The 26,388-nt window shown below is 36.6% G+C and overlaps 5 protein-coding genes across 17 annotated transcripts in view; 2 read left to right on the top strand and 3 right to left on the bottom strand.

Annotated features, from left to right (window-relative positions):
• The window catches only part of LOC105388794 (phosphatidylinositol 4-phosphate 5-kinase type-1 alpha), a 72,695-nt gene extending 69,798 nt beyond the window's left edge, over positions 1-2,897 (bottom strand). For all 11 annotated transcript variants that reach the window (XM_048630030.1, XM_048629903.1, XM_048630072.1 and 8 more), the window contains exons 1-2: positions 2,598-2,897; positions 2,411-2,454 (exon numbers count right to left, since the gene is read on the bottom strand). In XM_048630030.1, the coding sequence (XP_048485987.1) occupies positions 2,411-2,454; positions 2,598-2,694 (141 nt within the window). In that variant the 5' untranslated portion in view covers positions 2,695-2,897. The remainder of the gene's footprint in view (positions 1-2,410; positions 2,455-2,597) is intronic.
• Positions 2,898-3,025: 128 nt separating this feature from the next.
• Positions 3,026-19,416, top strand: LOC105388793 (PC4 and SFRS1-interacting protein). 3 transcript variants are annotated; one of them, XM_038112180.2, is made up of 17 exons: positions 3,026-3,075; positions 3,213-3,372; positions 3,707-3,762; positions 4,054-4,216; positions 4,620-4,730; positions 8,795-8,866; positions 9,067-9,221; positions 9,960-10,116; positions 10,310-10,346; positions 12,426-12,590; positions 12,831-12,932; positions 13,267-13,401; positions 13,782-13,963; positions 14,552-14,678; positions 17,680-17,784; positions 17,964-18,685; positions 18,985-19,416. In XM_038112180.2, exons 2-17 carry the CDS (start codon positions 3,292-3,294, stop codon positions 19,039-19,041), a joined length of 2,427 nt encoding a protein of 808 aa, XP_037968108.2. In that variant the 5' UTR covers positions 3,026-3,075; positions 3,213-3,291; the 3' UTR covers positions 19,042-19,416. The 3 variants fall into 3 exon arrangements, with proteins under 3 accessions (XP_037968108.2, XP_037968101.2, XP_037968096.2); XM_038112173.2 differs by having other exon boundaries at positions 3,072-3,087; XM_038112168.2 differs by lacking the exon at positions 3,026-3,075 and having other exon boundaries at positions 3,094-3,372.
• LOC105388766 lies at positions 10,555-12,010 on the top strand. Its single transcript, XM_038112194.2, has 3 exons — positions 10,555-10,769; positions 10,895-11,761; positions 11,847-12,010. The coding sequence occupies exons 1-3, from the start codon at positions 10,619-10,621 to the stop codon at positions 11,945-11,947; spliced, it is 1,119 nt and encodes a 372-aa protein (XP_037968122.2). The 5' UTR covers positions 10,555-10,618; the 3' UTR covers positions 11,948-12,010.
• Positions 19,417-19,929: 513 nt separating the features above from the next.
• LOC105388765 lies at positions 19,930-22,213 on the bottom strand. Its single transcript, XM_038112208.2, has 3 exons — positions 21,749-22,213; positions 20,201-21,569; positions 19,930-20,109 (listed from the first exon to the last, which is right to left on the bottom strand). The coding sequence occupies exons 2-3, from the start codon at positions 21,429-21,431 to the stop codon at positions 20,030-20,032; spliced, it is 1,311 nt and encodes a 436-aa protein (XP_037968136.2). The 5' UTR covers positions 21,432-21,569; positions 21,749-22,213; the 3' UTR covers positions 19,930-20,029.
• Positions 22,214-24,336: 2,123 nt separating this feature from the next.
• Positions 24,337-26,100, bottom strand: LOC105394703 (translation machinery-associated protein 7 homolog). Its single transcript, XM_038114081.2, has 3 exons — positions 25,944-26,100; positions 25,177-25,302; positions 24,337-24,723 (listed from the first exon to the last, which is right to left on the bottom strand). Exons 2-3 carry the CDS (start codon positions 25,297-25,299, stop codon positions 24,652-24,654), a joined length of 195 nt encoding a protein of 64 aa, XP_037970009.1. The 5' UTR covers positions 25,300-25,302; positions 25,944-26,100; the 3' UTR covers positions 24,337-24,651.
• Positions 26,101-26,388: the final 288 nt, after the last annotated feature.

Below are 26,388 nucleotides of genomic sequence, written 5' to 3'. Positions count from 1 at the left end.
TCCAGGTCGCTTTACATTTGTTATTAGAATGTTTTATATAATAGTCATTTTGGGATCTTTGGGTAAGTTTGACTATTTTCCTGAAGCGTTTGGAATAATTTTGAAAGATGTTCTTATTTTCCTGACTGGGGGATAACCTATACTTCCACAACAATTCTCTTTTTCGCTTAGAGCAGTATTTAATTCCATTTGAAATCCATTTAGGCTTCTTTGACGCTGTTACTCTGATTTTGATGATAGGGAAGCAAAGATCGTAAAATAACTTAAATAAATTGTGAAAATTATCAAATGCTTCATCCGCATCCTGGCTTAAATATACTTCGTTAAATGTTAATTGAGAGATATGCTCTGCAATTTTTTTTAAATTATCCTCACTATAGTCTCTTCGTTCAACAAACCAATGGCTAAACTTGCAGTATTCCTTGACCGGACATTTTAAAATTTGTGCTGTATGGTCGGATAAGGCCAATTCAATTACCTTAGACTTGCATCCACGTATGTTGTGACAAAAATTATCGAGGCATGTTCCGCTACTTAACCTTGTTGGTTCATTAATAATTAGTTTCAAATTGTATGTCAGTAATAAATTCTCAAACTCATGAGACCTAGCGTTTCTAGTGAGTCGATCAATATTAAAATCGCCACATAGTATAGTTTTTTTATTTTTATCACAGATTTTTTCTAATAAACTATCCAATTTTTCTAAAAATGCGTTAAATGCCCAAGCTGATATCTTTGGTGATCTATAAATACAGATAATATTTATGTTCTGTTCTATCAAATTTATTCCGCAGCATTCAAAAATAACGGGAGTGTTAAGACTATTTAGATTAATTTCCTTGTATCTGTGCCTACTGTTTACAAGTATGCATGTCCCTCCATGCCTATTGTTCCTAGCTGAATAAGTGGCCAATTTGTAGTTTTGTACATGTAAAACAGGTATATCGGTTTCCACCATATTATGCTCAGTTATACATATTACATCGAGGTCTATTTTATCATTAATTAATTCATTCATATGCAATGTTAAAATGTCAGATTTGTTAATTAAACCGTTGATATTTTGGTGAAGTATATTAAGATGATCGAAAAAACTCTGTTTCATTGATTACCCTTGACTCAGTTCAGATACAGACTGTTAAATGTTATGGTTATATGGTTCAATGAGTTCTTTTAACTTAAGTACAATGTATACCATCGCTCTTACGGTGAAGGAAAACATCGTGAGGAAACCTGCATATCTAGATCTAGCACATCTAGATATGTGAACCCACCAACCCGCAGTGGACCAGCGTGGTGGGAAATGGTCCAAGCTTAGGAAGGCAGTTTAGACCTTGGGGATATGCACAAAGGTTCCACTCGAGAGAGCCAGGTGCAGGTACTTACACCCCCACAGAGAATAGAATAGAATAGAATATGGTTCAAAAAATTAAAAAAAATTAAAACCTATTCTCTTATAAATTGTTATAAGAAATAAACAATTGCTTCAGATATATTTTTGGAGAAGTTGTTATTTAAATACAAACATAATTGAAAAAAATTAGCAAATATTTAAAATTATTTCCGTGTCAAGATTACTGTTTACAAAGCATGCAGAGGCATGCGACATTAGCAAGAAACATTGCGAGTTGTGTTTACATAACCGCAGGTGCTAGTCCAAAGTCTAGGCCTTAAATTATTGACTTAATAGCTGTCAGTGTCGAACCATAAGCTCTGATTTTGTAAACAATACTGTTTTTTATATTCTGAGTTAGCACATTGAACTCCGACTACGCAATTTTCAAAGGCTGACTGAACTTAGCTGTAATAATTGTCTTGAAGACAAAAAAATCTTCTCTTAATTGTTGGATATTAATCAGAATAAGATAAATATAAAACAGAACTATACCAACAAGAGCTGCAGCACTTAAGAAACAAAAAATATTGTAATCAAAAAATTTATACCAGATGTGAAACTATGTATATTTGTCATCTTACTGTAATGAATTTTTCAGTAAAATATTTTATGACTGCTTTTCTATCAATTTGATATATTTAAGAGGGCTATTGAGTAAAAGTTGCACAGTTATGTAAATACTAGGACATGTATCTAGATCAATGGCCTAGAATGTTGTTATTATTGACACATCTTCTCAATAATTAGCTATTGTCATGGTTGAAATATTTAATTGTGAGACATTTTTAGTTTGTCTTTACATTTGTTGGGCAAAACACTGATTGTACCTACAACACCAAAATTCACAAATGAAACATTATCTGGGTGTTATCTTACATTTTCTCAGCTAATTGTGGTGTAGTTGAATATGCATACAGACTTTAATAGGCCTTCACTGCCCATTACTTTCTAGGCCCATACAGCAGATTTACAGCTAATGTTAGTGTAAGAAAGTGTGATAGATCTAGTACTCACGTCGTACGGAACATTCTTTTCAGCGATGGAGACCCTGTCGCGATCTGAAAACAAATAAACCACGTAAGTAGTGGTTACAGAGATTCACTGTTCACGACTGTCACAGATGTAAGGAAGGAAACAAATGTAGCGGAAAATGTAACAGTTGGATAAGTTAATGTTTTTATTAAATTTAAAATAGCACTACCATCGTCCTCGGAGATTGATGTTCCAGTTGCATTTTCAGACTTTTTAGATACCGTACTATCCATCACTTCAATGTGATCGGTATCTCCAGAAGCCATTTTTTATTTCGTGATACACCCCCTATTTTGAAGTCTTTCGCATCACTGTTTGTTGAATAATATTTCTCATGGCTCACATCACACTTGCATTGCTAACAAAATTGATTCACTATAATTTAATTAGAAGAAATCAATTAATTTATTGCAAAAAACGATGGGCAAAGCATCTGTCTTGACACGACCACTCACAATTGCTGTGTTGCCAAACTAAAAAATATTTAAATTTCAACCAAAAACAAAAATAGAGTTCATTCATAGTGATGTCCTATGCCTTGTAAATAAACAAGTACCGGTTTTTATCTTTCAAGTCCGTTTTAATATTTTTTCTAGATGGCAACATTGGACACGCCATGTTTATTTCTTTTCCGTCATTGAGCCGCGGTGAGTTTTGGGGTTAGATTTTTGTATTTTAGCGTCTACTAGATTTCTATTGGAATAACAGTTTAATTACCAAAATAAACAACTGCGCAGTATAGTATCCACCAAAATAAACGAGTGAACATCGTTTTTACTTACAGTTTTTACCCAGAATCGTGATTGTTTCGAAGTGGCATAAATCCTTGTCAATCAGTGGCAGTGTTGGTATTCTGATTCAAAATGGGGAAAAAGGCAAGAGAATATAAAACCGGCGACTTCATATTTGCCAAAGTCAAAGGATACCCAGCCTGGCCTGCGAGGGTAAGTGCTATTTATCGCCGAGACCGGTGTATATTTATCAATAAAAGCTCGTTTATATTGTTTGGCGGGAAGACATTTTCTACCGACGCATCTTGCAGCGCTTACGATACGATCAACGTAAAACAGAAGCATTATCCACTAGGTACTATGTAACTACCACTCTATCTCATGAAAATACTCACATTTTGATCATTGTCCTAACTAAGATGTAAAGTAATTACCTAGCTTGTTAGCCATTATAGCTGACAACATGATACCTACTTTAAGTTTGGCATAGCTGCTTTTTGTTTCAAGTGTAAATCTGTATGAATAAGTTATTTCAAACATGTTTTAGGTTCAACGGCCCAATGGAAAGAAGTATTTTGTGTATTTCTACGGTACTGGTGAGACGTAAGTAACAATTATGTGTATAATTAATTAACTGTAAATGAAACTCATTAATCCATAGGTACTACACATTTTTGTCACCAAAACATTACCCATAGTAATATTTTTGTTGTTTTGTATTAAAATACTTAATGTCAGAATCATCAGGGTAATTTACGAACAAGCAATCACAAATTGCCATTTTCCATTCCTATTTTATTTTAAATGGAAATAGGCTCCTCTAAATTTTTAAAACATTACCCAAGAAGTCTCCTGATGTACTCTTGCAATTTTCAAGTTTCAATCTATTTCCAGTGCCAACCTTCCACCGAACCAGATATTCGACTATGCAGAGAACAAAGACAAGTTTCTGACGAAAACTGTGAAAAGGAAGGACTTCAATGATGGCGCCCGACAGATTGAACATGACTTTGCCAACAATGTTCCTTTGGAGGATATCATTGGGGTTGCGCCTGAGGTAAACAAATTGCTTATTAAACTCATAGGAATAAGGAGGCATAAAGGCCTGTCCCACAGTGACATATATCTACTGAAGGTTTTATTTATAATGTCTGGTGCATTCTTGGCCCTCAGCAGCAAAACTAACACTATTCTGACTGACTATTAAAGAAAACCTCTAGCAACTCATGATGGTCATCAAATGCTTATATTTAACTGCATACTATCTATAAAACATACAGAATTGTCCTAATTGTTGAAGGCATTCATTAAATGATAATGGCCTCTGAAGGTTTGAAGATGAAGTTAGTACTACCATAGAAGGGCTATATTTTGGTTAATTTCATCACCATCATCTGTCTCCCAAACATTTCATTGACCAACCAATCTGTAATATATATAAAAAAAACTTTAAATTTCAGGAACCCATGGACACAACAGCTACTGACGAAGGTAATGAGACTGCAAACGACTCTGCGATGGACACCACCGCCGCTGACACCACCGTGGCCGAGACCACTACTGCTGATGAAGTGAGTATTGTACTACAGCATTAACCATTAGTGACTGATTGTTGTAAAGGGTCCTAGGTTCGATCCCTGGCCTGTGGGGTTACTACCACGTTACTACCAACAAACCCAAATGGCCCAGAAAAGACTCCGCTATCAACTTGGTTTGTAAATTTAGCTCCGGGCCCAAACATAGATGCTATTAAAAAACTGAAATATATATATCACACTTCTGTCACAATTGAAGATCCAAAACAGAAAAAAACAGTACCTCAGTGTAAGAGATGCCAGCAGTATGGTCATACAAAGAATTACTGTATGCGACCATACAGATGCGTGAAGTGTGCAGAGAGTCATGACACAGCTGCGTGTCCAAAAAAAGATAAAACAGATCCACCTAAGTGTGCATTATGTCTAGGAGATCATGTGGCCAACTATAAGGGATGTAAAGTGTTCAAAGAAATCCAAAAAAGGAAGTTTGGTACCAGGCAAACATCAAAAACACATGTAGTTAAAAATACAGAAGAAACAACAACTGCAGAGCCACCAATGCACGACAGCTATACAAATAAAAACCCAACTGCTAACAAGACATATGCTCAAGCCACAACTCAGGGGAACACCATAAACCTGGAAACTATCCTATCAAAACAAGCTGAAAAGCTAGATCGACTAATAGATCAAATGAGTACCCTCATGGGTCTCTTAACAACACTTGTCACTAAATTAGTCAAATGATGGCTCTCCGTTTTGCCACATGGAACACCAATGGTCTACTAGACAAGAAATATGATGTGGAGGTACTATTAAAGATGCAAAATCTTGATATTTTATTGATTTCTGAATCACATCTTACAGAACAAACAACACTGATCTTAAATGGATATATCACCTATAAAACACCTCATCCAGATAATACTGCACACGCTGGTACAGCAATAATTATAAGGGATAATATCAAGCATCAGCTACTACCACAGTATCAAACTCCAAAAATACAAGCCACATCCATCATGGTACATGACAAACAGGGTGAAATTACATTATCGTCTGTCTACTGCCCCCCAAAGAAGAGATGGACCACTGAAACTGATGATACCGACTTTCATGAATATTTTAAAACCCTGGGAAATAGATTTATAGCTGGAGGCGACTGGAATGCCAAAAATATACTTTGGGGTTCCAGGCTGACTACAACCAGAGGGCGGAGACTTAAACATTGTCTAACGAACAACCGCCTACAAACTATTACAACAGGCAGACCAACCTACTGGCCTACAGATGTAAATAGATTACCTGACTTATTGGATTTCTTTATATATAAAGGGGTTCAGTCCTACTTCTTGGATATTGATGACTGCCATGATACCACCTCAGATCACTCACCAGTTATACTTACCATGAGCACAACTATAATCAGTAGACCCAGAAATCCCTATCTTTATAATAATCGCACTGATTGGGATTATTTCCAACAATACCTAAATAAAAATCTGGATCTTAAAATTCCACTGAAGACTGATGATGATATTGAAAATGCCACTATATTATTAACAAAGTGCATACAAAATGCTGCCAGAGCCAGTACACCAAATGACCCCAAACCCATGAAAACAATTAATAATCTGCCCATACATGTGAAACAAAAAGTATTGGAGAAACGTCGATTGCGAAGAGTGTGGCACTGTAGTCGGCATCCTAACGATAAAAGAGCTTTCAATAAAGCAGCAGCTGAGCTTAAGAAAGTTCTTATAGATGCAGAAAATGAAACTTTGAACCTGTACCTACAAAACCTAACACCTACTGATCCAGCAAAAAAAGAGTATTCTCTGTGGAAAGCTGTCAAATCGCGCGATAAACCACAGCAAGCACAACATCCACTCAAAACACAAGATGGAACATGGGCGAAAACAGACGAAGAAAAGGCAGAAGCTTATGGACAGTTTTTAAGAGATGTATTTACACCTAATGACCTAGGAACAGACAGTGTAGATAACGAAGTACATGAATACCTATTAAGCGACCTACAACTTAGTCTTCCACTTCGATGTTGCACACCTGCAGAGACTCGACGTGTGATACATGACCTGGAAATGAAAAAAGCACCAGGATTCGACCTGATAACTGCTGAAATATTGCGAAACCTGCCAAAGAAAGCCATTATGTATATGACAGCATTAATTAACGCAGTACTTAGAACAGGCTACTACCCCAACATCTGGAAAGTCTCCCAAATAGTTATGGTTCTAAAACCAGGGAAACCACCGCATTTGACTTCATCATACAGACCGATTAGCCTACTCCCAGAATTATCGAAATTACTGGAGAAAGTCATATCTACACGACTCAATGAGTGTATCAGTGAAAATTCTAGCATACCAGAACATCAATTTGGCTTCCGTACAAACCATGCTACTATTGAGCAAGTTCATAGAGTATGTGAACACATAAGAAATGCTCTTGAAAACAAGAAGTACTGCTCCGGGGTGTTTCTTGATGTACAGCAGGCATTCGACAAAGTTTGGCATAGTGGGCTTCTATATAAGATGAAGAGAATATTACCTCACAATTTATATTCAATTCTAAAATCGTATCTTGAAGATCGCATCTTTTATGTGAAGCTGAATGATGCTTACTCATGCTTCTATGATATCAAAGCTGGAGTACCGCAGGGCTCAATACTAGGACCATCACTCTACCTATTATATACAGCTGATGTCCCAGAATCAGAAAGTGTCATGACAGCCACCTTCGCAGATGATACCGCGGTTTTAACCTCCAACGAGGACCGGGTAGAGGCTTCGAAAACACTACAGACACATCTAGACAAAGTCCACACTTGGATGAATGAATGGCGAATCAAAGCTAGTGCATTGAAATCAAGTCATATTACCTTCACTCTGCGAAAACAAGACTGCCCTGCAGTAAATCTCGGTGGAGAACTACTGCCACATTGTAATGTAGTGAAATACCTTGGCTTCCACTTAGACCGTAAACAGACCTGGAAGACTCACATCCAACAGAAACGAGACCAACTAAACTATAAATACAAATCTCTGGAGTGGCTCCTGGGCAGGAAATCTCGACTATCTGTGGAAAACAAGACCTTAATCTATAAATGTGTTTTGAAACCAGTATGGACATACGGCATTGAACTGTGGGGAACAGCCAAAACATCTAACACAGAAATACTACAAAGGTTCCAAAATAGTGTGCTCAAAGCTATAGTAAACGCCCCATGGTTCTCAAGAATGGAAGATATCCACGAATACTTAGGTCTTAACACAGTTAAGGAGGAAATCAATATGAAAACGAAAAGATACAAGGACAGGATTACCCACCATCAAAACAAGCTTGCCCAAATGCTTAGCGATCCACCTAAGACCAGACGCCTGAAGAGGCTGCACACATGGGATAACCTATAAAAAGGGGAAGCAAATAACAAAGGGTGCCTGACAGTGGGAGGGCTACCTTACCAAGCCAAACTCTCTCAACACAACTGCTCATAGTACACGTACTGATCGCATGTTTGGAAAATCATAAAAAAAAAAAAAAAAAAACTACCAACAAACAGTAGCTATTAGCAATCTCAAGCAGCATCACTGTTTTGGCAAATCTGATGTAACTTGTATGGATCTGACACAGGCGAGCTGTAAGTATGAGGCCAGGCTAAGGACTGCTTGTGAATTCAGAAGACATGTTCTCAATCAATAATTTATAGAAGCTCCTATCTTCATCTTGTTAGCACATTATTTGTTGATTAAGGAAAACATGGATGCTGATTAAAAAGGTCAACACATAAGGTTGTGTTGGCCCTATCAAGTATCCACACAGTATGAGCTTATGCCAAAATGATCATTGTGAGTGTAATGGATTATTTGTCGAGGAGGCTAACAATAAAATTATATCAAATTGAAAAGTAGTTATTGCTTCTTCCATTCTTTAATTCTATTTCTATTTAAAGAGTAACACAATTAATATCAGACCACCAGCTTTTTCTACTCTCTGCCTGGCTGTACCCATGCCATAGATAATCATTAGATTTGTATAGTTCTCTATTAACTTTATGGTAATATCCTTAATTTCAGACAACGTCATCGCAAAACGACCAGACTGTAGAGGATTCGGATGAAGGACCTTTAGTCATTGATGAAGGAAAGGTAAGGATTTGATCAATTTACTTTGAACTGAACCCAAAAAAAATATACCTACTGCTTGTCAAAACGCTGTAGGTGTCCAATAATGTCATTTCCGTCTAGGATGGGTACTGTTAAACAAATACACAATAGCACAAAAAAATAAACAGTAAAATCAATAAAATATATATGTATTTAAAATGTAAATTGACCACTCCGCACAGAAACGCAAGCCAGCCGCCAAGACGCCGGCCAAGGAGCCAGCCAAGGCAGCAAAGACGCCGCGCGGGAAGGCCAAGTCCGATGAGAAGGAGGATGACGAGGAGAAGCGAGATGAGGAGCTGGTCAGCCGGAGCGGCAGGAAGATACGCCCGAAAAGGTGATGGTATAAGCTGAAGTCTGTTTTTTTACCTCAGATACTAACCACCCTATTCATAGAAAATGAATAGGACGTTTTAGCTATTGAACTGTTTGATCCTGTCAAAGAACAATTTGTTCAATAGCTAAAACGTCCTATAAATTTTCTATGAATAAGGGGGTAAAGGTTATGTTAGTATTTATGTAGCTATAGTATGTATGGTTTATTTAGGTATATTATAAGTATAGTTAGGTAGTAGGTACACCGCCCTCAAATTTTATTTACTTTTATTTTCTTTATGTTTGCCTGTAAGAGATCGCTCTTAGCGATAAGGCCGCCTAGTGTTCATTGTTCCTAGTTTATAAGTTCTCTTTGTATGTTTTAATTTGTGGTGTTCAATAAAGATATATTCTATTCTATTCTAAAGTGCTAACGTATAAATTGACCCTTACAGAAGTGACCGATTTTATTTTTTCATACCTATTTGGATTGATCATGGTATTTGTAGGTTATGAAGTAAAAACTACAGCAATCACAATCCATAAACAAAATAAGTCACCTGCCGAAATGTGATTTTTAAGTTGAAAATCATGTTTGCGATTGTGACTTACATTTTTTTTTTATACTGGCTGTATACAATATTATCCATATCTAGCAATTTATTAAAATTGAAAAACAAAATCGTTTATTTTTACGAAGGAGGCTAAGGACATATTCTCATAATGCCACTCTTTTTAATTTCTTATTGTTTTTTAATAGATACATTGATGAGCAGACTGAAGAAAATGCCACCTTGCCGGCGCCCGCCGCTAAGAAAAAACGTGGTACGTCGCCGGCAGCGGACAAAGATAAAACTAAAACTGTCGACAACGCATCAGCCGAGAAAAACAACAAACACTACACTGCCATTACTCAGGTGAGAAAGTTATTTATAAATGCTTATTTTACATGCAGTATACAGGATGTGTTTTCAAAGCCATAAGGGCGACCACAGTCCGAAATTATAAACACTCATACAGCCATCGTTCAGAATGAAAATCCCCTGAGTCGTCTATTTTGTATTATATTTCTTCAGAATAATCACTAAAGCTGTATTTTTCTCATCACAGACAGAACTAGAAGACTTGAAGGAACCTTTTGAACCTGGTAAGTGCCTACCATTTCCCAAAATGCTTTTTGACATACTTTGAGAATTTTCCCTCAGGGTATTATGAAAAATACAATAAAATAATATTTAGCAGTGTGCGATGTATTTATATTGTTGGCTGTATAGTAATGGTGACCATAGCCAAAAAAATACAAAACAAATGACTGCTGTTTTGTGTTCCAAATTCAAATATTTTTCTGCCGCGCATTTTGTTTCTATATTTTTTTTCGTATACGCTTGTTAAACTTGAGTGTAATTTAATTAAATTACTATGGACAGTTTATCTCAAGATTCGGACCTATTTAGCCAAGACCTGTTTAGCCAGTATGATGATAATTTTGCTTCGCAAGATTGTGTTGAGAAATTCATCAATGAAATCGATTCAAACGATGCGAAAAATATTCCAACTAAAATGACTAAAGGTTTGTTTTATGAAATACACAACATTTTCTTTTGTTTGTTCTCTTCAATATGCAATAATATAATATGCGTAACGTAATATAATGTCAATGACAATAATACATTTTATTAATACCTAAATTCACAGATGAGGAAAGTAAAGCAAATAGTCTATCAAAAACATCTGTAGAAGTTGTAGAAAACACACAAGTTGCAAAAACTCCTATAGTACCTGTTTTTGGTAAAAGACCAAAACAAGCTATTGCAAAGAAGGATTCTAACAAAAAACCGAAAACATTTACACCACCCGTAAAAAAATCTGGCCCAGCTAGTTTTGCGCCGCCCGTAAAATGTACCAAAAATAATGATAGTACGATCATAACTACTGATGGTGAATACAGTATATGCTCTACAACCACACCTCTGGATAAGTCAATAGAATTACTGAATAAAGCATCAGAATCTCTCCAACTAGAAGATAAAATAGATTCAACACCATCACCAGTAAAACTACCAACAAACAAACAAAAAGCATCAAAATCTAAGCCTAAAAAACGCGATTTTGACTTAGGAGATGCAATATTTGGTTCCCTAAACGTTTTAAATGATGAAGAATGGATAAGCCCTCAAAATTGCACCCAAGCTACTGATATTTCTGACGCATCTAGCGTAAAAAACCTTTCCGAGACTCAGAATATGGCCTCTTTTTGTTCAGTGACCTCTTTGAATAAAACCTACAAGAATATGGATGTGAAAAGCTCTGATAATGTCAATTTAGTTCTGGGAATTACCAAAAACGACGAGGGCAAAGATGCGATAGAAAATTCTGGACATAAAATACCCGTGGGTGATGAATTCTTGAAGTTATTTCAAGTGGATAATGTGTCTAAACAGAAAGATGCTAAGGAACATGTGGCGATGTCTACTGAATTAGGAGATATGGGCTTGAATCGTTGGTATCGCGATTTTATTAAAGAGAAACTCGAAAATAAGAGCATTGAAGCCGAAGAAATAAGTATGAAATAAATAATGTCAATTGAAATTTTCAGTAAAATTTACTACTTATAAATAAAAAATTAACAAAATGTCTTGTTTTTTAGGAGACAATGAACAGCTTGAGGCAATTGATAAGATACTGGAAATGTATCCCAAAGAAAACGAACATTACATAAGAATACGACCAAACGGAAGATCTAACTGAATATTTCAAAAATTTTAATTAAACATGTTACCATAAAACTAATAAATAAGAACATAAAAACTTGTCTTGCTTTTCGATTAACTGATAATTGATTAATAAAAACTTGACCATTCTTCTAAACAAAGATAAGTTCACTTATAAACTATCTTTTAGAATACCATCCTCTTGGCAAATTGAAAATAAATACTTTATTTGTATGACTGTTATCATCATCAGCGTGTAATAATGCACTATAACATTGCAACACTCTGTCCTCGGCATTCCTCATCCAGCCACTACCGGCTACTTGTCAGTTAAACATATCATATCAAACTCACAAATCACCTATTCCTATATTCAAACATTGACTGTTAGTATGACAAGGTACACAAGTGTATATGCTACTTATGCAGCTAACAGTCTATCAAGTGTACCTATTTGCTACTTATGCCGCTAACAATCTACCTACAATTAATCTCTCCCATATCCACCTCCACAGCAGACGGCGACAAAGAGGACCTGCTAATCACCTGCCTGCCCGGAGGCACGTACGTGGGCATCAAGCTGTTCCAGGCGCGGCCGAGCAGCTTCAAGAGCGACGCGGCGCGGCTGCAGTGGGCGCGCGCGCAGGCAAGGCACGCCATCACACTCAAGGGACAGCTGGGTATGTGATGTGCCCATAGTATCTTAAAAATGCCGTCCAAGCGCTTTTACATGCGTATGAGTTTAATAGATAGGTGGGTCCAGGAACGAAGCTACGGAACTTGTGTGTGTATGTTATTTATAAGATCCACAACTTATAGTAGAGTCAGACTGTGATGCAGTCGGCAGTACTATTACATTTAAGAATTCTATAGAATCTGGAACATACATATGTACTTATATTATTGTCTTTCTTTTACAGAAAAGGGTCACATCACACCGCAGTCCGTAGCGGCACAACTTGAGATGGACCTCAACCTGACAGATGAGGAGAAAGCTAACTTGGACAAGGAAAGAGAAATAGGTAAGAATTATATGTACAAATTAGCATTTTACTGTAACAAAATTTACAAAATAAATACCAAGTGACTGTTTCACGATGTTTGGATAAAAGGATAAAATATGTCATGTCTAAAACATAATTTCAGTAAGTGTGTTTATTTTATCACACAGATGACTTTTATCCAGGCATGCTAAAACAGTCACTTGGTAGAATTATTTCATTAAAATTACTATGCTTTCTTTATCCACACACTTTTAAACAGGCTCATTAGTCAAATTATACTATCGCTTGTGTTAGAATATCATGCATAATACCTGCCTTAATAAAATCAAACACTTATTTACTTCCTCGACAGAAGAGAAGAAGTCCCGGGTCCAGTTCCTGAAGACGGAGATGCGGCTGATCGAACTGGACGCCAAGATCAAGTCGTGCCTCAGCCTGGAAAAGGCCGACACTGAACTGTGTCTGAAGCTGTTGGATGAACTTACCGGTATGTTTCATTTAAAGATAAACAAACACTTATTTGACAAACTGACAATAACAAAAAATGCAGTAAACAACATTTTTGTAAGTTAGAGCGGACTCTCCACAATATGAGCACATACTATGAAATGGTCTTAACTTTCTTCCTAACATTGGATTATTTCCATTACACTGGTCCACTTCACGTTGATGGGTTCACACATCTAGATGTGCTAGATCTAATCCAAGCTACCTATTAACTGCTACCGCTCTACAGGACTGACCAAATTACTGTATTTTTTCGCGATCGCGATAAAGCTTTCTATTGTGTAATTGCCACTGTATAAAAAATATATTTTAGCATAATATATTTCAATCAATAAAGTAGTACTATTCCATTTTCGACAGAACTGGAAGTGAAACCGCTAATGCTGCTCAAACACCCGACATGCGCGGAGACAGTCAAGCGCATGCGAGCCTACGTCGGTAATACACCCTCGTGGGAGCTGAGTGAAGAGGAGGCCCTGAGCTTCTCCACCAAGGCCGGCGCCATCCGGGCCATGGCCGACACCCTGTATAACAACATCAAGGTAATTATATACACCTACATAGAAACATTAAAGTATCATCTTGTAGTACATGGCTACGCTATCGAAACAAGGTAACGATACTAGCTGCCTATCTAGCCACTAACTTGTAAAGACTGCCTATAGCCTACACCTGTATCACAACATCAAGGTACTACACCCTGTATAAAATCATGAAGTTACTTTACGTAACCGGCAGCAAGTAGCCGCTAAGTTCCGAAGACTGCTGATAGACGACGGCAAAGTGAAAGATGCTAGATATGAGTGGAATCCCAACAACCCTATACAGGGTTTTTCTAAAGGGTAAGATACTAAGCCGAAACCTACGTGTGCAGAATGTTATATCTAAGCCCGTAAATGAAATCAGAATGTCAAAATTTGCTGCACATGGAGGTTTCGGGTTAGTATTAGCAGTGCAACATTCTGTATAATACCGTAAAGGTACTAGGCCCCCTGATCGTAATGTCTCCTACCTTATAATATATCATACGCCAACTTTCTCAGTCCCCTCCCCTGCTCCTCTCATTCATTGTATCCTTGTATCCTATAGTCTGACACAATATTTGTTTTAAACTCGACGTTTCTCCCCAGGATCTGTTCGTGACCCCCGAAGGCCTCTCCTTCTGGGAATACTTCTCGTCGCGCGTGGCCCAGTTCAAGAAGGCCACCGCCAAGCTCTCGAGCGACGAGCGACTGGAGATGGTGCATGAGCCACTGGGTTAGTGTCAATATCATCATGTTATTCTTCTAAAGTCTGTTTTTTAATGTCAGATACTAAATTGACAGATTCTGAACAGTTCATCAATAGTCGATTGTTCCGCCAATACAGTTCCCCAAAATTGATAATGCACATAGAAATCTTCGTCATGTTCGGCAACGGTCGTATTCCCGAGCGTTAGAAAACTATTATGTATTTAGAGTGGTTAAGTGCATTTTCTTCATGAAATTTTAGTAGAATTATGTAATTGGTGCTAAAAGAGATAATTGATTTATCAGTAACGAAATTTGATTCAATAATTCATAATATTCCATAATATTAAAATTTACTTCGAAAATGTTACAGTAGGTACTTTTCAAGTGTCTTACTGAAGCTGATGTAAAGATGGATGAAAGAAGGTTTGAATAACACAAGGTTTATATTATAAGGAGAAATGGATTTCAAACACAGGTTTATATTAAAAAATTTAAATCTCAGTTCAAAAGTATTTACAGCACTGATTATTTCACATTAATAAAAATGTTTACATTAAAATCTCAGTTCAAAAGTATTTACAGCGCTGATCATTCACAATAATATTACAATTACAAACTTGGTCTTTTGGGTGTGGCTTTATTGGCAAAGTGAAGTCTATCAATGTGACGTATATTTTATTCTTAAATGTGCCTCATAATATGGCATCGTCAAAAATAATTAAAGTTGAAATTAAATTCACATTTGAAAAAAATAACAAGAACGATGTGTAATTGCAGCTCTTTATAATTCCACAAAAGTAATATTGATCTTGACCTTGAGACACTTGACTGATCGGTGACAGCCACCGACCGCCCAGATTGTTTTCGATTATGTGTCACATGATATTGACTACTATTTCTTTCGAACAAGGATCAAAATGCAAGTGCTCTTACGATTCAATGATTCGGGTGTTTCCGGGAATACGACAGTTTGCGAAGATTTGCATGCGCATTATTAATATGGGAGAACTGTACGTCTCTGAATCGCGGGACAATCGACTGTTGAAGTACCGTTCAGAATCTGTCAATTTAGTATCTAATTCTGAACGGAGACAGATTCTGAACAGTTCATCCAAGTCGATTGTCATTTACATTAGTATCTAAGACTGAAAATAGACTTTATATATGCAAAAACGTCTCCAAAGTAGCTTTACTTAGCGCGTAGGTGACAAGCAGGGGACAATAGAACGCATCTAGTGTTTGTCATCTTGGTGGAAAGCCATCTTAGCACGACTGCACGAGCCGCAGGGTTAGTCTCATCACAATTATCATCAGCTCGTAGTGCATAGGCTACATAGGCCTCTCCTGAGTACTTCTCGTCGCGCGTGGCCCAGTTCAAGAAGGCCACCGCCAAGCTCTCGAGCGACGAGCGACTGGAGATGGTGCATGAGCCACTGGGTTAGTTTCAATTCAATACAATTATTATCATTATCATCTTATTCTTCCACACGAGGTACAGGAAACATTGATTCGAAAATTAACATTTTAATTTTATTGTACCATAATTTCAAACGTACAGAAAATACCACTACATCATTGCACAATGCAATGACGTCTCCAAAGTAATTTAGCTATGCATAGCGTATCGGTTACAAACACGACACAATAGACCGCGTCTAGTGTTTGTTTCCGTGGTGAAAAGCCTTCGTGGTACCACTGGTGCACAAGCCGTTGGGTTAGTTTCATCAACATTGTTATCATCAGCTCGTAGTACATAGGCTACATAGGCCTCTCCTGAGTACTTCTCGTCGCGCGTGGCCCAGTTCAAGAAGGCCACCGCCAAGCTCTCGAGCGACGAGCGACTGGAGATGGTGCATGAGCCACTGGGTTAGTTGCATCACTATTAGACCCAGTTTCATCATACTCGGTTAGATCATAACAAGGAATTAGTTCATCAATGGACAACATTTCAAAAAACTAAAGCTGCTATAAATCGAAAACCATTTCGAGATTTAGCTCTAAAGGCCACAAAAAAATGTTTTTGTATTTTTTGGATGTATCATTTTCGAGAAAATCATAAAATAGTAAAAAAGTGCTGATGACGTCATGCATCAGGTGCGATGCATTTTGATGATCAAAGCCTATAGATTTAAAAACAAAGTAACTGTCAATTTCATTTTTGATTGACGTTGACGTTTTATCGTGACGTTGTTGTTTATTTGGGTCATTTTCATTAATTCTGTTCTGACACTTTCTGACTATTTTTTATTAAGAGATGACCTCTATATAATATGTCCCAGAGCATGCCGCCGCCTACACAGCTGAAAAAATGCTTCTGCTTATTTTTTTACATGATAAGTACCTACTTTCCATCATTAGAAATATCAAGGTCATTTGAAAATGACCCATTTGTTGGTTGGCATGTAAACAAAGTTTAATTGTCACTTGTCAGTGTCATTTATGTTTTTTTTCAAGACTCAGGCAATAGACAAAAATAAAAATTGAGCCTAATATGTGACGTTGCTTCCGGTTTTAAAATAATTAACTTTAAAGTTAAAAATAACATGCAAAAATTTATGTATATACAAAATAAAAAAATACGGGTCCACTAATTTTCTATAAACTTTCCGAATAACTAATAAAAATATAGGGTAAAGAAAATGAAATGTTGTCCATTATACGTCATTTTCATATTAAATTCTTGACAGATGTGTCAAAAGTCAACAATTAATCCCTGATTATGATCTAACCGAGTATGATGAAACACCAGTGCGGAGTGGGGTAGCGCAGTGGTGTGCGAGGCAAAAATCATCCAATTAGATCACATACAGATTAGACATTAATTATAAACTAGCAGAGGTAGGTACTTAGGCACAAGAACATAAATAGTCATGATCTGCCTAACTTACACAAACAAATACACGCCATTGGTGTCAAAAACGTACCATAACCATTCAGCACAATGCAGCGACATGTATGTAGATTATTTAGGTTCATTGTACTCATTCCGAAATGTCCATGCAATAATCATTATATTTCTTCGGCAGAAATGTCTACGCCGACTGCCCACACTATGAAGGCGGCAGTGGAGGCGGCCAATGAAGAGGTAGCCGACGCCCCAGAGACCCCTCAGAAGAAGAAAGCTGCTGCAGGTTCGTTTATTTAGTTTATGTTATGTAAATTATGGCGATGAAAGCTCTTCGCGTAAAAAGCTACTTGGTCTGTAAGTTTAACTAACTTCTCAGGGAATTGGCATACTTACACAAATACATAATATTTGTAACATCGGCTTTCTTTCCAATAAATTAACATATTAATATTGAATTTTCAGCCAAGGCTAAGAAAGCAGCAGCTGCAGCAAACAGCACACCCTCCAAAGCGCCCAAACGCCAGTCTTCCAGATCCAAAGCAGCTGAACCAGAGAATAACAAAACGCCCGATGAGCCAAAAGACCAACCCGTCACCGAAGAAGCTGTAACCACAACTGACGCAGAGAAACCTGAAAACAACGACACAAACGCGAAAACAAATGACGTAGACTCAAATAAAGAGACTCCTGAAGAAAAATCTGCGTCAACAGAAGACACAGATACCGCAAACGCTGAAGAGTCTGAACCTGTCAAAGAAACTGAGAAAAACAATTCAGAAGACCAGCCAGCAGAAAATAATGGTAGCGAAGAGAAGGCCGATGCAGTCACAGAAAAGAACAGCGATGAGGGGGAAGCAGAGGGCAAGGAAATCAAAGAGAAAGCTGGTGATAATAAGAAAGACAAAAAAGAATCTGAAAAGGAACGGAAGGAAGCGCTGAAAGAGAAAAAAGAAGCGGAAAAGGCTGAGAAGCAAGAGCGGAAAGAAGCTGAAAAGGAAAAGAAAGAAGCCGAAAAGGCAGAAAAACTAGAAAAGAAAGAAGCGGAAAAAGAAAAGAAAGAAGCTGAAAATAAAGAAAAGAGAGAAGCGGAAAAAGAAAAGAAAGAAGCGGAAAAAGAAAAGAAAGAGGTGGAAAAGGAAAAGAAAGAAGAAAACGACGAGCCGAGGGCTAAGCGAGGGAGGGAGGTGAGTTCAATGATTATTATTATCTAAGGTAGCGGCAAATTCATAGGCAAGACATAAAATATATATAAAATTTTCTACACATCACTACGCTAGTTACAGTTGTTTGAAAGTTTTTGTTTTTCAGTATTAATTGCACAACTATTTCATCGATAACATTATCGCTAAATGTCAGTCCTCAGCCTTTCCCATCTTGCGTAGTGGCAAGGTGTAGTGGTTCCTCAAGGTCGTTGGTCTGCAGAGGATAAAACGGCTTCATAAAATTAATTCTCATCACAATTTTTCCCTTTCCTTTGTTCCAGAACAATAAAAAGACTGAAACGCCGAAATCTCCAGCGAAAAGGAAGTCTAGGTCTTAAACTCAAACTTTTAGGTAGTCTAGGTGTTATATTAAGATACAATTATGTATTCCTTTCTAGTTATATGATCAATAGACTAAAAGACAGGGCGCTACAACAGTTTTTTTATATACTCTTAATTTGACTACCTATCGTGAAATGGTGCACGAATATTGTATTATTAAAAGTAAAAATGAAGTAATTAACTAAAAAAAAAAAAGTTTTTTGAGTTAAAACATTATGGGTTCACCTTTTTTAAATAGGCGCTGTGGCCCGACATAATTTGCTCACTGTCAATGAACAAACAAGCAGAAGAGATTTCCGTACCACATAAAATATAGTACATATTTTATTCCTTAAATATTAACTAGAGATATTAAACGATTTAAACTGAAAGTAGTTTATTTTATTATTTATTAGGAAAACTTACAAAGCTATGTAAGGGTATGCTTGATAAGTAGACAATTAAGAAATTTTTACTGCATGCGTTTGTTACGAAATAACTTTACTTTCCTCAAGATTCAGACATTGTTAAGAACATAAATTGTTAAGTGCTTTTAATTTCTCTTTTAGGACAAGCATATCAACTTTTTTATTTTGAGAGCATATAATAGGTTACATAACATGTAAATATTGATATATTTAGCCGAAATAGTTCTAAGTTTCAAATATTACCTTAATTTGGAAGTTAAACTAAAAACTTAAAACCAACCTTTTTTACATAAGTACTATTAATTCTTATGTAGTATGTATTAAGACGTACATAATATAATACTAGTTAGAGAGACATCTAAATTGTGTAATTAAAGTATAATCATTACCGTTAGGTATTTTATATACTTTTGTCATGGACATCTTTTTAGGCATAAACTAATTTGTGAAACTCGCTTGTCTTCTAATTTTGGCAAGAATAAAGAGTTATTTTCTAAGAATAAATAGAATTTTATTTTATAAAACCTAGTCGCCTCTTAAAAACAAAAGTAAATTATATTATGTTTGGGAAGTAAAATTAAAATCGTCGGAATCGCTTGTTTTCTTCTGGATATAGTTCTAAAATTCTTTTCTTACAATCCGCAGCTTCCTTTTTAACTGGAAAAACATAATAAATACTTTATTAATATTTTACATTATTTATCCATATATTTATTATGATGAATTATACATAGATTTAAATACTTACGTTCTTTACTGACTTTCTGAATTCGATTCATCTTTCTAATGGCAGCATTATCAAAGCCAACACCGTCAATTTCTATGAGCATAGGATTGCTGCAGTTATTAGTGATTGTCTTGTTCTCCCAATGTCTAATTAAAGTTGGGTTGTAAAGCCCACTGAATAAGTGATAGTATGCATCTCCTTCTGGTATAACATGACCTGTATTTTCTGGTTTATTTCCATTGTGCACATCATTTCTAATGTTATTGTCTATTTTACTTATTTCAATATTAACCACTTCTGAACGATGATGTGCTCTTTTTTCTGAAATTGGTTTGCCAAGATCCTTAGTTCTGAAGTTAATTACCATTCCATCCCTTTTAGCTTCATCTTCAGAGATAAACTCAAAGTCTGACGAATGATAACCAGAACATTCGGATTCCACCTCATCTTGAATATGAGTTATGTCTTCGTCAGAGAGTAAAGAAATTACTTCTATTTCATCTGCTTCTCTTATATCATTACCATTTGGTAAAACTGCGTTGGGTTTGCAATACTGTGTATTAATCCAAGAATAAAAGTTAGTTTGATATGATGACCAGCAAGTTTCAAATTTATCCATTTTTACTTCGTCCAACATGCTTTTTGTACTCTCATCGAGGGTTTCATATACTGTTGAGTTAAGACTTGTGATTTTTTTTGAATGGTTCATGGACAATTCTTCCACATCCACAAAGCTATTGTTATTTACTGTTGGGTTAGTTACTTTCCAATTTTTAAGGTACATTTCAATATCATTATCAAGAGTTTTACTGTGATCTGTTGAAACAGCTTCATCATTCCACATTTCCCTGTTATCGTTACGTATTGCAGTTTTAAGTCGCTCATATGTATTATTTTCAACTTCTATTACAGTTTCTGTACCTTGTTCTTTGTAATAGAATGAAATTTCCTCCAAAACTTTATCACTTTCAAGATCATATTTTTTTGCAATATCACCATATGTAAAATATTCCAACTTAGTACTTTTATTTGTTGAATCCATATTCGGCAATAATGGAGTGGCAGTAATTTGTACATCAGCTAAAGAATGTTGAACATTAAAACTATGTTTGTCTGATGGTACTTCCACTTTCGATTCACAATTTGCATAAGTACTACCAGCTTTCTCATTTTCAATGAGCGCTTTTACGTAATTTTCATAGTTTTCGTAAGCTATTTCAGGATCTAGCTTTAATACATTCTCACACTCCATTTTACAGTGAAATCTTTTTAGAACTACTTATTATATCTGATACAGATGCTTCTCTCATACCACTGTTAAGTGCGATATTATTATCAGCTGCCCCAGTTTGAGCTAGATCTGATGGCTGCTACTAGGCATTAGGAGTTCCTGTAAGTATGAATATTTTTGATGTAAGTAATTACTTAGCTTACCAGCGGCAGCTCGTCCTATGAACAGAGTAAGTAATATAGTTTAGGGCCGGCCAATTATGGTTTTGGCTAGTGTAGTTATGTTATTCAAAAAGTACGCTTAGTTAGGTAATATCATAATTAAGCTAAGATACATACCTAATAGGTTACGTTTTGTTTTTGAAGTTTATTGTCCCAGTCCAGCTAACTTCTACGTTTAGAGTGTTTAGTAAACTTTTTACGGCGTAATTTACGTAATTATAATATTTTTTGTAACGCTTAACTATATAAATAAAAAAAACAAATATTTCTTAATTATTTCCACTCCACCCCAACAAAGTTAGAAAATAAAAATTAACTTTAAATTGGCGCGTAATCGGTTTGATGTGATTTCAACTTCGGTGTTGCTATCAATTTCTGCCAGTGTCGTATTCTGGTTTAAATGACAGATTATTATTCTGAGCTATAAGATAACTCTTTTTTATTCTGAGGGCTGAGCATATTTCGCAGGACTAGCACGGTAATACAAGGGTAAACACAGCGTGCCTAGGTGTCTAAGCAGATTGTAATAACGAGTACAAGTGCTCCAAAATTGATAATGCGCATAGAAATCTTTGACAGATCGGTTGTTTTCGATTATGTGACACATGATATTGACTCCTATTTCTTTCGAACAAGGTGCTAAATGCAAGTGTTTTTTTTTCAAGGCTCTTACGATTTAATGATTCGGGTGTGAAGATCTGCATGTGCATTATTAATTTTGGACAAGTATTTGATTTTTACAGATAATCAAGCAGCTGTCGGCGCACAGACACAGAGTACATTATATTATTCTGCGTCGGCGTCGTCGACGGAAACGGATTTTTCAGAATAAATGTTAAAGGCGCCGGCACATTAGCGCACGCGGCTATCAGCCGCGACTTATAGTGTGCACGGTTTTTTCCTGTAGTCCCGTTGTCCCCGTAGCTGTGTCCCCGTTACGGGGACAACGGGACGTCATTATATTTTCGTTCCGTTGTCCCCTTTGCGGGCAATAGTGAACGGGGACAACGGGCCGTCAAAATTTTACGTGTCGTTGTCCCTTCCGAATTCTATTAGCACGAAAAGGACAAAATAAAATGAAACAAAATGATACATAATCGGCTTTAGGTAATGGGCAATGTCCGAAAAAATTCGACAACGCTCATAATTTTACTGATGATAGGAATAACCCTCCGTATCATCCTAAAAAAAACTCAGATTTTTTTCTATGCGTTAGTAATTTTATAAATATAAAAACATTTCATGTTTCACAAAACGGTTATTCTACGGACTTTAGGACTTTTTCCATCGTCTCAATGAGCAATAAAAATAAATATGACACGTATGAATGTTCAAAAGGGTAGTGTAGTTACGGAATATCTCATTGGTTGACTGATTTAGAATAAGCCAATGAGAGTTTTGCAAACAACAATCTCATCTGTGCTTTTGTTTCGCGGCAGTATTTAGTCGTGCCGTTGCGCATCCTTTAAAATTTACACGTTCATCAAATTTGCCAAATTATCACCCAGGTTAGTTATGAATTGATCTAAGCTAAAAAAGCGATTTTATGTGAAGATACTACTTATATAAAATTCATGAAATAAAAAATATACTTGTGTTTTTTAAAGTAAATTTTGAGAACGGGGACAACGGGTCTGATTTTTTATTTTTTTATTAAGTGCCGCTGTCCCCGTTGAGGAGTTCACGTCCAACGGGGACAACGGGCCTGATTTTATTTATTTTCTGAAAGTACCGTTGTCCCCGCTTAACGGGGACAAGAATTACGGGGACAGCGGGACTACAGGGGTTTTTTGGGGCAGTTCGTGCTAGATCGCTCTCGGGCGTCTTTGTCGTTCAGCTTTAGCCTAGAGCGATCTGGCACGAACGACGAACGGCTGACAGCCGCGTCCGCTAATGTGTCGGCGCCTTTATACTTAAGCCGCGTAAAGACCGGCCCAACGAACGCCAACGAACGTTTTTCGGACCTTCGTTGCTGCGATCTGCCCTGTATTATGTATGATAAATATCCATCGTTGGGATAACCGTTGGCGTTCGTTGGCCCGGTCTGTACGCAGCTTTACATTTCCATTCCATTTAAGTCCATCGAAGCTCCCGGTAGAGATTATTATGTTCCTTGATTCAGAGAATCGGAGCAGTCGTGTCTGCTCGTGTGGCTGGCGCTGCATAATAATAATATGCTAGTCGGCGATGTTCAAGGTTTCCTAGTTATTATTCTGTGGTATAGGTAGGTACAGACTGTTGCAAAAGTGGTACCTAAAGCTGCGTACAGACCGGCCCAACGAAGGCCAACGAACGGGTTTCATTGGCCTTGTCGCAGATGTCATCGGACCATCTAGCATAGCACGTGGTCTGCCAAGAGCTCTTCGTCCGTCTCTAGTCCACCATTCTGTGACCGCCTTTGCCCAGAGCCAAGTGTCGCGCCCACTCCCATTTCAGTTCGGCGACCCGCATACCGACGTCGAACACTTAGGTCCTTTTGCGGATCACCACATGCATTGGGAATACGGTTAGGTTCGCTTAGAGAAGCGAAATGCCTAACATGGGCCGCTCCATAGCTCTCTGTGCACAGTTTCCTTGGTCAGCGTCCATGTTTCGGCACCGTATGTTAGTGTGGGCAAGACACATTGGTTAAACACCTTGGTCTTACTTTTTAGTAGTGAGAATCAACCCACATCGCATATTAAAATAACATGAATAAAACAATATTTTAACCAAATAAAATTGATGTTTATTTTGTGGTTTTTAAGTAAATGCAAAAAGACATTGTATTATTTTAAATTATAAATACTTTCCACCAAGTAGACCCAAGAAAATCTTGTTAATTTACTAGTTTATTTATTTTCAAGAACCATTACAAGATCCACAAAATCATTAAACATATAAAAAGAACAGAAAGTAGATATTTTTGTGATCAAATCTGTAGTATTGACGATTACAATAATAATGTAAGTTATTGGGTAGCATTAACATTCTTACGAGAGTAGTAAACCTAAGTATTTAATTATAAATGAGTTGTTTGGTCACTTCTTCCCCGATTTTTTTATTCCACCTCCTGTTAGTGGTCCTTTCTGGGATGCCTTCGCTTTTGCCTCCTGAAAAACCAATAAAACATTTCAGTTATTTTAATTAAATAAGAACAAGAATGTTATTGCACTTTTCAGGTAATTAGATCATATACCACAATGCAGGAAAATATAAACAAAATGTACACAAATTGGGGCAATTTTAACTGAATATGAGTATCAGTATACTTAGTAGGAGTTCTTATACATTGAGATGCCCGTTATGCCGCTGGAATGAAATCCATAGACAGGTAGAGTTACCTGGTAGTGGTTGGATCAGGAAGATTTATAAATACTACTGCAAGTCAAGAAACTTTTAGCAGAAAACATACAGCTAAGCTGCATAAGTAGGTACTTTTGTCTTATCAATTCGTTGAAACATTGACGGTGTTGTCAGTTTGATAAGGTACACAAGTGTTTAGTAGGTAACAAATTGAGAACCTACGTCTTTTTTTGAAGTTGGATAAAAGAAGGGTGCTATACCTGTAAAGCCTTCTGTTGTTCCTTCATCTTCTGCTTGAGGGCGAGGTCGTCGTCGTCCAGCTCCGCCTTGTCCTTCTTTGGTGCCTTCAGAGGCTTCTTCTTACCTCCCTCGCGGCCCGACATGGTCTGAAATTTTGGGATCCGAAGATAAATTAAATATTTATTATATGATTTTATTTAATTTTAATGTATTTTTTTATCTTTTGCATGAATAAATAATAATAAATATATTTTTTATACTATCATAATGTGTCATGCTAATATTATCAAGAGTTTAGAGCAAAGTTTGGTTTGTGTATATTGTTATGTTGGTAATGAATGTACTTGAAACCAAGAAACATTAACATGTCATACTTTTAATTGGTACCTAAGTAATTATCAATAAGTATATTTGTCTTAATAACTAAAACTCATCATCACATCTAGTCATTACAAGTAGAAGGAAAATCATAATATCAATCAGGTAGGTATTGTTTGTTGGGTAGAGCTGTATGAATACAATGTCATGGTGAAATAAAAAACGTTTCATTTCACTGATTATTCAAATGTTACTGTAGCACACGGCATAAGAAGGAGCACTAAACTGTAAATGCACCTCTCTGAACGTATGCAGGTAAAACACAAAGCAATCACGCCCAAAATCATATTTTTTCAACATAACCTCACAAGCGTAAAATTTAATTGTTATTTTCAATTTCTAGTCTATAAGTAGAGAGCATTATTGTTTTTAATGATAATGGTTAGTTGGATGACGTTTTAAGTCTTACCTGCAGAAAGTTGCCGTTAAAATACTAGTAGAAAACCTAGAAAATAATTGTTTTTCGAGATGGTGGCGTTGCAGGAAAGGAAATTTTGCAAAAGTTATCACTGACACTGACAGGAGTGACAGGTGACAGTGACAAGTGGATCACAGAGTAAAGGGCAGTCACACAGTTGTCTGTGGAGGGCCCGTTCATTGCGGACGTTTTGGTGTGAAAAGCATAGACGAAAGCGTGAAGTTTCTTCTTCTCTAATTTCTTATTCTAAGATTGAACTAATAAAACGGGCCTCAGACTTGATTTGACAACGATTTTAGGATTCAAAATATCGATACTCCCTCTGACTACTAATTAAGTAATAATGAAATCTTTTTACCCTATCTTTATAATCATCGATGTAAACAAATAAATAATTTGAAAATATGTAAGTATCTCTACGTAGGTAGATAAGTAG

The sequence above is a fragment of the Plutella xylostella genome, chromosome 2, assembly GCF_932276165.1.
Source record: "Plutella xylostella chromosome 2, ilPluXylo3.1, whole genome shotgun sequence".
NCBI lineage: Eukaryota > Metazoa > Arthropoda > Insecta > Lepidoptera > Plutellidae > Plutella > Plutella xylostella.
The sequence above is the reverse complement of the archived record's forward strand: the minus strand, read 5'-3'. Positions and strand labels throughout refer to the sequence as shown.